This window comes from Silene latifolia, chromosome 4, assembly GCF_048544455.1.
Source record: "Silene latifolia isolate original U9 population chromosome 4, ASM4854445v1, whole genome shotgun sequence".
Lineage (NCBI taxonomy): Eukaryota > Viridiplantae > Streptophyta > Magnoliopsida > Caryophyllales > Caryophyllaceae > Silene > Silene latifolia.
The window spans coordinates 88,734,252-88,749,455 of NC_133529.1; the positions used below are offsets into that span (position 1 = coordinate 88,734,252).

Here is a 15,204-nt window from a genome sequence, read left to right on the forward strand (position 1 = left end):
AACCCGTCATAATTAAGCCATTGCAGGAGAATGTGGCACTGGAAAAAGAGCATGTTAAAAATGTACCAACATGGTTAAGGTTGCATCATTTACCATTGAAATTTTGGGGACAAAGCTTGCCAAAAATTGCAGGACTAGTAGGTAAATTTATCCAAAAGGATAATGCAACAGAGATGAAAACTAGATTAGCCTATGCTAGAGTTCTGGTGGAGGTGCAAATTGACCAAAAATTCTCTGAAACAGTTAAATTTAATGATGAAAAGAAGCAATTGGTGGAGGTTAAACTTGAATATGAATGGAAACCAGTGCTCTGTACTAATTGTAAGACACTGGGGCATGATCACAGCACCTGCAGAAAAGGGAAAAATCAAACTACTCACAAAGTCCAATCAATTAAACTTGTTAAATAGGTTTGGAGGAAAGTGGAGAAGCCAAAAACTTCAGATCAGGCAAGTTCTGAAAACCCTTTAATCACACCTAGAGTTCCTACACCCAGGGTGGAGGAAGAGCCTGTTCTGGTCCAGATTAAAGAATTCCCCCCATTGACAATGCATACACCAGTAAAAAAAGGAGGGACTAATGTAGTGCTACTTCCTGATTCAGCAGAGAAGGGCACTAGTTCAGAGGGACACCCCATCCATAACCCTGATTAATGATTAAGCTAGGGTTTTGGAATGTGCGGGGTATGAATAGGAGGAGTAAGCAACAAGTTATAAATAGATTTCTGATAAATAATAATGTTAATTTCTTTGCTTTATTAGAGACAAAAATCAAACCAAATAAATTGCACACAACCATGAATTCCTTTAGTAATTGGAGTATTTCTACAAACTCAGCATACCATCAAGGGGGCAGAATTTGGATCTTGTAAGGAGTTCATGAATGGGATATAGACTTTCTGGAATATGATGCCCAATTTATCCATATGGCAGTGCTTCATAAGAGTACCAACAAACGATTTCATGCCACCATGGTCTATGCTTTCAATGGAAGCACTGAGAGGCAGTCTCTTTGGGCTAATTTAAGCAGACTGGCAAATAACATTTCAGGGCCATGGGCAATTGGAGGTGACTTCAACTGTGTTTTGACTGAGGATGAAAGAGTGGGAGGCTCCTTTTCTAGGCAGGATGCAGAAGACTTCAGGCAATGCTTGCATCAATGTGAAGTGATAGATAGCCCGGCCATGGGAGCTCTATACACATGGAATAACAAACAATGCCCTGCTGATAGGGTGTATAGTAGACTGGATCGTTTCCTGGTTAACCAGAAATGGCTCAATGAATTCCCTCTTCTGTATGCACATTTTTTGCCTGAGGGGATTTTTGATCACACTCCTTGTGTGGTACAGGCTAATCTACCTGATGAAAAGAGATCCAGACCTTTTAAATACTTTAATATGTGGAGTCTGGCTTCCAACTTTAAAGAGATTGTTCAAGATGGATGGAACTGTATGCAGACTGGAACTAAGATGTATGAGCTGGCTAGGAAATTGAAAAATCTGAAGCAAGGGCTCAAGCGGTGAACAAGACCAGTTTCTTGATATTGAGAGCAATGCTTGAGGTGGCTCTCACTAAACTAAACAAAATACAGCAAAGCTTGGGAGTGAATCCTCAGGACCTAGGCCTAATTCAACAGGAATGTGAGGCTAGAGAGAGCTACCAGCAGCTGGCAGAAGCTCAGAACCAGTTCCAGCAACAAAAAGCAAAGATGAAATGGACTGCAGATGGGGATGAAAATACATCATTCTTTCATGGGATTTTGAAAAATAGGAGGAGACAAAATCAGACAGTCCAGATTACTGATCATCAGGTAAATCAACATACTGATAAGAAGGGTGTTCAGGAGAGTTTTCTAAGGTTCTATACCCAGCTGTTAGGCCAGTCTCACCCCACAACTCCTGTCAGCTCCAGAGTAGTACGGCAAGGTAACATATGTGATGAGTCTCACAATCAGATTTTACTAACACCAGTTACTGATGAAGAAATCAAAAGCACTATCTTCAGTATACCAAATGACAAAGCTCCGGGTCCAGATGGTTTTTCTAGTCAATTCTTTAAAGCTAGTTGGGACATTGTTGGAGGAGATGTATGTGTTGCTGTCCATGAATTTTTTAGGAATGGCAAAATGCTTAAGCAATTGAATGCTACTAATGTTACATTAATTCCTAAAGTGCCAAATCCTTTGGCTGTAATACAATTCAGGCCCATAGCATGTTGTAATGTGGTATACAAATGCATTTCAAAGCTTCTTTGTTCAAGGCTTGCTTTGGTTCTCCCTCACTTAATTTCTGTCACACAAGGAGGCTTTATTCAAGGTAGAACCATAATGGAGAATATTCTAATCTGCCAAGATCTAGTTAAACTCTATGGAAGGAAGAGTGTCTCACCTAGATGTGTTTTCAAAATAGACCTGCAGAAGGCTTATGACTCTGTGGAGTGGAGCTTCCTTTTTCAGATGCTGCAGGAATTAAATATCTCAACTGGTTTTATTGCTCTCATTAAGGAATGTGTTACAACTGCAACTTACACCTTGAATCTGAATGGGGATAGCTTTGGCTGGTTTAAGGGACAAAGAGGTTTAAGGCAAGGAGATCCTTTGTTTCCCCTACTCTTTACAATTTGTATGGAATATCTTACCAGATTGCTAGCCTACACTACCTCTACAATGAAGTTCAGGTTTGTAATACCCCGTATTTTATATAATCGATTAAACGGATATTATTATATATTAGTATTATACATTTTATATTGGTTGCATCGTAATATCGTGAATGTTATTAAGTCGGTTTATATCGTATATGTTGAGTCGGGCTACATCACATTTTGTCTTTTGGGTCAAGAATTACCCATATACATTTACCCAACGACCATACCCGTTTAACCCATTTGCCCTACCCGGAACATGTAACCACCATTTACCCTAAACCTAATCTAAGAGCCGCTCTCCCTCTCCCCTCTTTTCATTTTTATCATTCATAAAACCATTTCTAAACCTAGAGAAAGGGAGAGGAAGAAGAATTGTCGAGCCTTTCATTTGATTGAAGATTTCTCATCGATTCCAACCTAATTCGATTTCCCTGTTTGTAAGTCGATTTCATTCCATTGTTTATACTGTTTTAAAATGTTCGTCTTCAAAAAGTTTGAAAAGAGAGTCCTGTTTATTTGATGTCTAGTTTATGCATATAAAATCTCGTAGTCAAATTCTTTATGGTTTGTCCTAGGTGATTTATTTATGAACATGTCGCTGAATAGTCCGCGAATCTGATTTGGTTGTGGAAAATGATTTGAAACCCTAATTTTTATGTCGATTCAGTTATGAGGCTTCTTCATACATCATCTTTGTATAGTTTATATGATAATAGGATTTGGAATTTCTTCAAAATAATGTTTAAACTCGTTTTATGAATCAATACTTTTTATGCGACGGTTTCTGTCAGTTTTTGGAAATCAGTCTGAAAACTCTTGATAAGTTTGGAATTTGAGAAAACCACGTTAGATATAATTTGTAGCTAAGACTCATGGGGTTCCAATCCAATTGGCCTTGTATCAAGTTTATTTTTCTGGAATTAGTTATGTATTTTATTCCGAGTCTGTCATGTGCTGGAAAATCAGGAAAAATCGTGTTTGTTCTTTAAGTTGATATTCCTATTAAGTTATGATGAGTCTAGGTTATGTGCATGATTATTTGATTGAGTAGGTGGTAATTATACATAATTATGTTATGTAGGTGATGGATATGTGAAGGATCATAATTGATTGCTTGTGTGCTTGGATTGCGAAAAGGTAGGGAAATACACTTGACTTATTATCGTTGTTGTTGAATTGTGTTGACTTGTTTGTGTTACATATGACCAAACTGTGAACATTGACGTGATTCGTGGTTGTTGATTCATGTTATGATTCATATCCTGGAATGTGCTTGACTGAATTGATCGTATTGAGTATATTATCACAACATTCGTGAAGCATGATTCTATGATTTACCAGTTCAATGACATACATATTATGTTGCATTAATTTCTTGAGCATTCATATGCATTGGAGATGGAGGATGTTGTGGTGACGTGGTGTGGTGATGATGATGTTGTGATAAGGCCCAGGCGGGTTCTGCAGGACTTGCCCTGGTGTCCTAAGTCATGAGTGGCAGATCGGCTACGGTCGATATATAGTCTACCGGGATCGGTATGGTCAAGGCGTTCGGGTTATGAGATATGAGTTGAGATGGAGGTGGAGGTGACGGAGGAGCATGCATATCATATTTTGTTGTTTCATTGTATTCCCTACTCAACCTCGTGGTTGACCCTGTGTATTCGTGAACACCTGTGACGATCCAAATATTGGGGAGCAGACTTGACAGGTTTATGAGATAGGATGGGAGCTTGATGGGCGTGAGACACTGGATCAGAAGACTTAGTAGCTAGATCATCATTTAGAAGACTTTCACTTTTATTATGTTAGTTCTTTGTAATTGATGTAAATGAGGTTTTGTAAAAAGTTAAGTTAAAGAAATTATGTAATTTGCCTTGGAGTTTAATTTGTTATTCACTACCTCGGGAAACCGAGATGGTAACAATCCGGTTTATTAGGGAATGTCTTGCTAGAGGCTCCTTTATAAATCGGGGTGTTACAAAGTGGTATCAGAGCGAACGATCCTCAGGCCTAAACCAATGAACCCAATGAACGTAGGATGTGTCTAAATAAAATGAACCCCTGGGAATAAACTGTTAGGAGCTCACAGTGCGGTTAAGAAGGCGCCCTTAATGCGTGCTCTTTTGCCCTCTCAGTTTTGAACCAGGTAAACTGAGATAAATTGAGTGAATGGGGTAGTTAGAAGGAAAACCTTGGATATAATCGAGTTGATGTATACCTTGAGACCCATATATTCTAAACATTTTGCAGGACAACGTTACGGTAAGTATTTTGTATGAATGATGACGTGATCATATGATGTTGTGGAGATGAGAAATAAATTTTCGTGTTCAGGTTGATAATCAATGAAGTGTTGGATTGTGGGAATCGTGAGCGTGAAAATAATTGCGAATTGATGATATTTATCTGGATGGATGTTGAATGACGTGTTGATAGTGCTATTATGTCTAGCGATATGCGGTTATGTGATCCCGAAGCCATGCTAGTATAGTATTGTGATAGTAATCAGAAACACTATTGAATTGCATGTTTCTAGTCATAGCAATCGTGATTTAGATGTAAGGAGTAGATCGAGATGCGAAGGGATTCTATGGGATAGATGTTTACGGAAGTACAAAGTGTGAGATTTAACTTGGGATGGGTTAGTATACATAGTATGCTCATAAGAGCTTGTAACATTGTAAAGAATGACCTAGTGCTGAAACTCGTTTTGTTTGATTTTACTCTTTAATTGACCTTACAGCCATTTCTTTTCTGTTTATTGCCTATGGATGAATATTTTTTGAGAGATAGCCTTGTGAGTTAGTTTTCATTTGGCGTTGGTTTCATGCTTATAGGATATACGGATTAGGAGTAATAAATATTTTAGTGGGCTGTGGTCAGGAAGTTCCTGTGCAGTGATGTTTTGACCAACGATTTTGTAAAAATCCTCATTTAAATTGTATTATTAATTTTTGCATAATTCCAACTCCATCGATCAGAAGATTCGCATATGTTTTCAAATTGATAAGCCATGAAAATTCTTGATGTCTCTATATTAAATGGTAAGTTTTGCAAACTGACCTAAGTTTCGGACCAATTGCTGTCACATACTTGTTTGAACCAACTGAGTTGTAAAATCCTTTAAAAATTGAATTCTTAAGCTTTGGACCTCATTCTTTTTCTCACGAATTATTAACTCTCTGTATATTATAAAAAGTAATATAACTCAAGTTTTCGTTGAACGGTTATTTATTCGTGATTTTTGGAAGTTACAACTTGAATCATAACTTTTAAAATGTGAATTCTATGTTGAGTTTTCATACAGTTGTTCGATTTTTTTCATGAGCCTTATTAATGTGAAATTATAGTGTCCTTATATGATGATAGTAGCACACATATTCATTGGTTATGTACCTTAACAAGTGATAAAAAATTTAAAGTTTAGTTTATAACATTGTTGGCATGATAGTATGAGTGAAGTTGAATAGCTTAATCCGATCCTTAATCGAGGGTGAAATATTTTATACGAGTCCAGTTATTGCATATTTTATATATGTTTGGCATGTTGTAATATCTCTGGTGTGTTCATCATATTTGTATAGTGGTCGGATATATATAAATATAAAACTATATTGTCATATCTTGGTAAAGTTGGTGGCGTTAAATGTTAACTTGATTGTTCTAATATACTCGCGTGAATATTTATAATAATTATGTTTAAATGTTTACACATGGATGGTAGTAATGAGTATGTCTAAATGTTCACACATGTAGGATGTCATCTGAGTTCTCATGTCTTTTATGTGAGTCTGTGTGCCTATAGTTATACTTATTACTTTCATTGCATTAATTTATTTCAGTTGAACCTAAACTTATGATATGATAATAAAATAGTGTTGTTGCTCCTTATTGGATATGTTCATAGTTGTATTGTCAGGAAATGCTAAGGTGATTGTTGCAATTGTCACGATATTTGAAATATAGTTGATATAGTTACGATATTTGAAATATATTCTCGAACCGTCGAATTATAATGACATAACCCTTTGATGATTCACATGTCTTGCGTATGTTTAAATGATAGTCGTTAAAGTTACGTTTAATTGAGCAGCGAGTTGCCTATTTGTTCAAACCGTGCAAACCAGAGAACTTGTTCACCTTACTAATCTTTTGTCAAAGATAATGTTTACAAGTTATATGATGGTATATGTACATGTTTAAGTTGTTTATGCGATATCTTTTATTTTTGCTGAAAACGAATTATACTGAGTTGATGGATACAATTGAATGGTATGGTTGCTAAAATGTTAAACATATGTGTGATATGGAAGTAATTTTGTTGTTATTGTGAATCATATAACTAATAATACTCAATTGTAATTTCAGTTGTTTGACTTCTACATTATTAAGTTAATTACTCATGACGCACAGTCGATGGTTCCGCAAGGAGTTTAACTGGGAATTTTATAGTGTGCCTCCGATCTAAACTAATAATCTTCTTATATTGACTATATGGTTATACTCTTGTCTAGTTCTTATGACGTGATAAATCGTTTTAAAATTTAACATGTAAATGAGTTGGTACTTATACTTTGTGTGACCATGCAACCTGTGATAAATAGATCTATAATAAAGAGGTAAAAATTTGATTGAACACAGTTAATTTGTAGTTACTTGCTTTACTTTATGGTACGAATCGTATGCTTTGATGAGACGTCACCAGGGAATGTGTACTATCTAAAAGGTCCCCGATTAAATGTTGTAGTCGTGTTAGCCGTGAATATAACTGAGTAAAGAAGTGCAACTAAAATCCTGATGTTGAGGTAATAGTCGTTCATTAGTAAAGATAGGACTGAAATGAATAAGATGAACCTGTAAATTATGAAATATGAGTCGGCACCTAAGCTTGTATTGTTTGAAGGAATTGAATTAAGTTTATCTGATTTTGAGTTTCGTAGTAAGCTGTAAATGGATTCTATGGACGGCTCTGTTATAAGATTTATGTTAAGAAAGTTATTCACCGTCCAAAGTATGAAAGTAAAAGTTTTGAAAATGAAGTTAAATTTTGTCGTGTGAGTATAAATTAGGAATGAGATTTCAGCCGAGTGTCTGGTTGTATGGTTTCATGATATTTGCTAGTGCGGAGGAATGAAGCTAGAACGGAGTCACAAATTAGTGGGTTAATTTGGTCATGTTGTTCGTTCATGTAGTGAATTGGTGGGTTGTGGTTAGTTACGAATGTCAAAACGGGAAATGTAATGTGGTGATTTAAGTGAGTTATGTGTTAACATGGTATGTTGAAATTGGTGTAGTTAAATACATTTAATCTTTTATGTCATTGTGTTGGGTGCAGTTTAAATATATTTAACACCAAGAACGAAATTTTATGTATGATAGTCTTGTATGTTAACTTTCCAATATCATTTGTTTACTCGCTTGATTGACTCGACCAATAAGTTTGTAAAATTTGCCAATCAATGTACGTTCGTCATTCGTGAATAAATCCCAAACCCTTTGTTATGAGGATTAAAAATATTTCTAGGATGATAAGTCTTTTGGCGAAACTGGTTGTCTTCATTTTATGGGTGATTCGTGTCTTGACCTAAATGCATACGATTATGAAAAGGAAAGTCGATGGACCTATTAGGTTACAAATTTTCATAAATCGATTTATTAAGTTTTGACCCTAATTCTTTTCTTATGTTGATTGATTCCCTATGTTTCTAAGGTATGAGATTACAATGATTAGTGAAATGAATAATTACTAATGATTTTACTGGTAACCTTGTAAAGCATTGTTCCATTCATAATTTGATTATTCACATGAATAAATGTTACCAATATTTCTTGGAAAATATCTTTGCCACGAGAATACGCCGGATAGGATTATCGTGGTATGTTACGTTAGTGATCTTGCTTAGTAACCTTGATGAAACGATGTTATTTGACATGAACCATATGTGAGCACCTAGGCATCTTCATCTTTGTAACCTGAGTAGTAATGTATAAATTAGATTGACAAGCAGATCCTGTGAATGTTATTGCATGTATTGATTGATATGAAGAGTGTCTAGATTAATACCTTGAAATGTCTTAAGTTATTCAACGTGGCTTTTGCTCCGATCCGTGGCGATGTCTTAGCAGCAAAGAATCGTAGCTTTCTTGAGAGAGCTTGTATATTGATTGCCTTTAGTAGGGATTAGTAACTTGAGCGTGAGTTGTGAATCTTTTATCCTCTTTCAGTTGTTAGCAGTAGTATGAGAACTTTTGTTATAATAATGAAGGTTACGGGGACGTAACCATGTTTAAGGAGGGTAGGATTGTAAAATCTTTATACTTTCATGTGTGATTTCTCAGTTTGGCTATATTGGTTACGCGTTGTGTGGGTTATGTTGGAGTGTTACATCATGTGTTTCTGTTATGGTTAAACTTCGGGGACGAAGTTTATTTTAAGGAGGGTGGAATGTAATACTGCGTTTAATATTCAATTTGGTGGGTGCCTTACATACTTTTGTATATGCGTTTCATAATTCGTTTGCGTTGGTTGGTAGAGAGGGTAAACTTCGGGACGAAGTTTCTTTTAAGGAGGGTAGAGTTGTAATACCCGTATTTTATATAATCGATTAAACGGATATTATTATATATTAGTATTATACATTTTATATTGGTTGTATCGTAATATCGTGAATGTTATTAAGTCGGTTTATATCGTATATGTTGAGTCGGGCTACATCACATTTTGTCTTTTGGGTCAAGAATTACCCATCTACATTTACCCAACGACCATACCCGTTTAACCCATTTGCCCTACCCGGAACATGTAACCACCATTTACCCTAAACCTAATCTAAGAGCCGCTCTCCCTCTCCCCTCTTTTCATTTTTATCATTCATAAAACCATTTCTAAACCTAGAGAAAGGGAGAGGAAGAAGAATTGTCGAGCCTTTCATTTGATTGAAGATTTCTCATCGATTCCAACCTAATTCGATTTCCCTGTTTGTAAGTCGATTTCATTCCATTGTTTATACTGTTTTAAAGTGTTCGTCTTCAAAAAGTTTGAAAAGAGAGTGCTTTTTATTTTATGTCTAATTTATGCATATAAAATCTCGTAGTCAAATTCTTTATGGTTTGTCCTAGGTGATTTATTTATGAACATGTCGCTGAATAGTCCGCGAATCTGATTTGGTTGTGGAAAATGATTTGAAACCCTAATTTTTATGTCGATTCAGTTATGAGGCTTCTTCATACATCATCTTTGTAGAGTCTAGATGATAATAAGATTTGGAATTTCTGCAAAATAATGTTTTAAACTCGTTTTATGAATCAATACCTTTTATGCGACGGTTACTGTCAGTTTTTGGAAATCAGTCTGAAAACTCTTGATAAGTTTGGAATTTGAGAAAAACACGTTAGATATAATTTGTAGCTAAGACTCATGGGGTTCCAATCCAATTGGCCTTGTATCAAGTTGATTTTTCTGGAATTAGTTATGTATTTTATTCCGAGTCTGTCATGTGCTGGAAAATCAGGAAAAATCGTGTTTGTTCTTTAAGTTGATATTCCTATTAAGTTATGATGAGTCTAGGTTATGTGCATGATTATTTGATTGAGTAGGTGGTAATTATACATAATTATGTTATCTAGGTGATGGATATGTGAAGGATCATAATTGATTGCTTGTGTGCTTGGATTGCGAAAAGGTAGGGAAATACACTTGACTTATTATCGTTGTTGTTGAATTGTGTTGACTTGTTTGTGTTACATATGACCAAACTGTGAACGTTGACGTGATTCGTGGTTGTTGATTCATGTTATGATTCATATCCTGGAATCGCTTGTTGAATTGATCGTATTGAGTATATTATCACAACATTCAGAACCTAGGCATGATTCTATGATTTACCGGTTCAATGACATACATATTGTGTTGCATTAATTTCTTGAGCATTCATATGCATTGGAGATGGAGGATGTTGTGGTGACGTGGTGTGGTGATGATGATGTTGTGATAAGGCCTAGGCGGGTTCTGCAGGACTTGCCCTGGTGTCCTCAGGAGTGGCAGATCGGCTACGGTCGATATATAGTCTACCGGGGATCGGTATGGCTGGGCGTTCCGGGTTATGAGATATGAGTTGAGATGGAGGTGGAGGTGACGGAGGAGCATGCATATCATATTTTGTTGTTTCATTGTATTCCCTACTCAACCTCGTGGTTGACCCTGTGTATTCGTGAACACCTGTGACGATCCAAATATTGGGGAGCAGACTTGTGGGTTTATGAGATAGGATGGGAGCTTGATGGGCGTGAGACACTGGATCAGAAGACTTAGTAGCTAGATCATCATTTAGAAGACTTTCACTTTTATTATGTTAGTTCTTTGTAATTGATGTAAATGAGGTTTTGTAAAAAGTTAAGTTAAAGAAATTATGTAATTTGCCTTGGAGTTTAATTTGTTATTCACTACCTCGGGAAACCGAGATGGTAACAGTCCGGTTTATTAGGGAATGTCTTGCTAGAGGCTCCTTTATAAATCGGGGTGTTACAAGGTTTCACCATCTGTGCAAATCTATGAAACCGAGCAGCTTAATGTTTGCAGATAATTTGTTGCTTTTTTCTAAAGGGGATGTGGAATCCATTATGATACTGCTACGTACTTTCTCAACCTTTTCACAAGCATCAGGACTTCAGATGAGTAGGGGAAATTCGAATGTGTACTTTAATGGAGTAACCAGTGAAGTCGGAAGAGAAATAGTACAGGTTTCAGGATGCATTGAAGGCAAACTACCATTCAAATACCTTGGCGTGCCCATTAAACCATCTAAACTATCAATCAAAGACTGCCAACCACTGATTGATAAAGTCTTGGAAAGAATAAGACATCTAGGGACCAAAAAACTCTCGTATCTTTGGGAGGCGGTGTTAATAAAAAAAGTATATAGAACCTTACACTCTTCTTCGGGCTTCAATTTTCATTATTCCAAAGGCAGTGCTCCTCAAAATAGAAGCAGTCTGCAGGAACTTTCTGTGGCATGGAGGGACTGAGTATGCTAGGACTCCTACTGTAGCCTGGTCAAAAATTTGTACTAATCAGAAGGAGGGGGGACTTGGACTGAGAGACGAATACATATGGAACAAAGCAGCAGTTGGGAAACTGGTTTGGTGGATTCAGGCTCACCCATCTAAAATGTGGGTGCAATGGGTGCATAGTGTATATCTGAAGGGACAAGATTGGGAGAATTATAACCCTCCCCAGGATGCCAGTTGGACATGGAAAAAGGTTTGCAAATTGAAGAAGGAATTTCAGCCAGCATATCACCAGAATGAATGGGCAATGATACCAGGTAAGGAATATACTATCAAAAAGGGATATAGCTGGTTAAGGCAAAACAGCCAGGATGTAACACCCCCATTTATTTAGGAGCCTTTAGCAAGACATTCCCAATAAATAGGACTGTTACCATCTCAATTGCCCGAGGTAAATGATACAAATTAAAACAAACCAAAGTACTTTAATAACTTTAACTGAAGTAACGATCTTATTACATTGCCAACCGATTAAATTTAAACCTTAACATTACAATTTACTACGCAGCGGAAATTACATAAATAAAGTTGTATAAGTCAACTAAGTGATCTAGACAGCAACTATGGTCCAAGTCGAGCTCACGTCCCAATGCTCCCAAGTCAACTAATCTTTAGTACTGTCAACTGCTCCCATTATGGTTCATCACAGGTGTTCACGAATACACTGTCAACCACGAGGTTGAGTAGGATAACAATCTCCAGACAGATAATATAAATAGTACAAAGATTCGAACACCAATGCCAAATCAACTTTTCTCCCAATACACCACCACGAAGGCATTAAACGGTGTACAAGTAAGTTTATAATACATCACCCGAAGGCTCTTACCATGATGTCTACCTCGGCCCGGTAAGTTTATATAACATCACCCGAAGGCTCTTACCATGATGTCTACCTCGGCCAGGCTAAACCTGATATCCAACTCATTATCAAACCAACTGTAGCAACAATAACGACTACCTACCACACCGTCTCGAGAATATCCAATACAACTCCTTCCAATCACCATATACAAGATATGTATAATCCAATTATCCAAACAGTTCAATTCAATTAACACAACATCCAATTAAATAAGATGATACACAATTAATAGGTCTAGTAGAATCGTTATCCTACCTGGCAAGCAAATACTCCGTATACCGCAATCCAATGAGTAGAAATCAAATTAAAGCTTCCCAACAATTCCGTCACCTATCATAAATAATAATATTTATAATTTAATTATTTATTACTCAATTTATTATTATAATTTAATTAATTATAATTTAATTATATTAATTAATTCCCGTGTAAACGATTACGTAAAAATCCGACTCAAAATTAACTAAAGAAGCCATGCACACCCCCATACTGCTAACGTGAGAACCACGTAAATACCAAGCACAACCATTACCCATCATCACGGCAAAACCCGTTTAAAACCCCCGCTCAAACCCTCTCCTTTAACCACCTATCACGCCTCCCTTAGCCACCTTCAGTACCGCCCAATCCTGCCACTCCCTAGCCAACACCACGGCGCAATCCGACCACCAATAACTACCAGCTAAACCGCCCAGAACAGACCACACAAGCTCGCTCTAAACACAACCACGAAACTACTAATACCGAAAACCCGACACCCAAAACTAACCCTCCTAACCACGGCATCCCAGTACCCACCTTACCACCGTGGCCACCACCACACCTTCCCCAGCCGCGGTGGTTCTTTGGTCAACCCACCTATGCACTCCAAACACCAATAACAACCAACTCGACAATCCTATACAAGTCACGGTCTATCTCACCCAAACGCAACCACACCGCCACCCAAGCAACCTGAAGCCACCACCGTGGTCCACCCATATCGCCACCAACCCAGTTCAAGGTCCAGTCGAGCACCAAGGGTCCTAATACACGGTCACAACAATAACCCTCTGTTTTTCCCCTATTTCGCGATTTCAGTCACAGCCACCACAAAGGTGGCGCCTTTAGCCACTAAACGCCACCACAGCACCACCACGGGGTCGACTCACTCCCCTAGTCCTAACCCCACCATGCCCAGATCAAGTCGGGTCCAAATAAGGGTTCGTATTGGGGTCGAAGTCCCCTATTCAAACTCGCATAACCCTTACCATGTGTCCTCGAAAACCCGTCTCCAACCACCACCACGGTGGTAAACAACGGTCAACGAAGGGTCCTTGTAAATCCTTGGTGGTCCACGGTCATGGTGACGGTGTCGGGTCAGTCAACGGCGGTCTAATTAATTAGTTATATCAATCTTAAGGTGAGTATGTTATGAGACATTAGAAAATTACCTTGTGACGATCTTCTAGATAGTTCTTCCTCCTCTTTTCTTTTATGTGAATATTATGTCTTTATGTGAAAAAATAAGGTTTCTTATGAGGTCACGCCATCTATTTATAGTGATAAGTTAGGTCTTATAGAACGATATTAGGAAAATTACTATATTATATTATATGCTATTACTATTACTACTACTATTCTTCTTCTTCTTCTTCTTATTATTATTATTATTATTATTATTATTATTATTATTATTATTATTATTATTATTAGTAACATACGATTATAATTCCGTCATTAACATTACACCACACGCCTCACACACGTGCCATACACGGCTCCTTCAATTTCCGTCTAAATATTATTTAATTATTTTATTTCCGTCTTACAAATTAATTATCCAATTAATTTAATTATCAAATATCATTTAAAACATATTTTAATATAATTCTACCGTCTTAAATACAGGGTATTACAGTCTTCTCCCCTTAAAATGAACTTCGTCCCGAAGTTCACCTAAAAATGCTACAAAAGCCTTATGAAACCATCAACACATCTAAATACCATTTCAACTCATTATCATTGCAACACAATTAACTTTCTTAATCATTATCAAACTATATCATTCTTATCAAAATGTATGACCAAATTAACTAAAAATGCGAAAATGTACCACAAAATAAACTTAAAACATGAGGTGTCACATTATACCCTCCTAAAAATAAACTTCGTCCCGAAGTTTCGGAACTACTACTACCTTATTAACCACTAACAACTTAAATAATTTTAAATTTTAAATGATAAGACTTCATTCCTCCTAATAAACCCTAGTTACTCTTCTTCCCACTCCCTTGTACGGTGCTAGCTGTTCCAAATGTCTTTCCACCATTACTCTGATCAACTCCTATGGCTTGCCTATTATTGTAGCTCTGATTGTAGCTATTATTAAAATTAACCTGATTACTCCGACCCCCAGTCTTCTGATTGCTCCCATATCCTGACATAGGAGTATAGTAACCCCCATTCTGATTCCCATTTCCAACACCACTCCCTTGCCTCTCCAAATTTACTCTACACTCAAACCTCCTATGTCCCGGCTTCCCACACCTGAAACAATTCACATTACCAGCTCCACTAGACAACCCTCCACTCGAAAAATATGATTGAGTTTGACCCACACTCTGCTTCTTACTACCTCCTGCA

At 37.0% G+C, this 15,204-nt stretch overlaps 1 protein-coding gene across 1 annotated transcript; it reads left to right on the top strand.

Annotated features, from left to right (window-relative positions):
• Window positions 1-925: 925 nt before the first annotated feature.
• LOC141651734 (uncharacterized) lies at window positions 926-1,522 on the top strand. The gene has a single exon (XM_074459434.1). The coding sequence runs from the start codon at window positions 926-928 to the stop codon at window positions 1,520-1,522; it is 597 nt and encodes a 198-aa protein (XP_074315535.1).
• The last annotated feature ends 13,682 nt before the right edge of the window (window positions 1,523-15,204 follow it).

Excerpts from the sequence above, each read along its gene's own strand:
- LOC141651734 (XM_074459434.1), top strand. The coding sequence starts at position 926 with ATGGCAGTGCTTCATAAGAGTACCAACAAACGATTTCATGCCACCATG.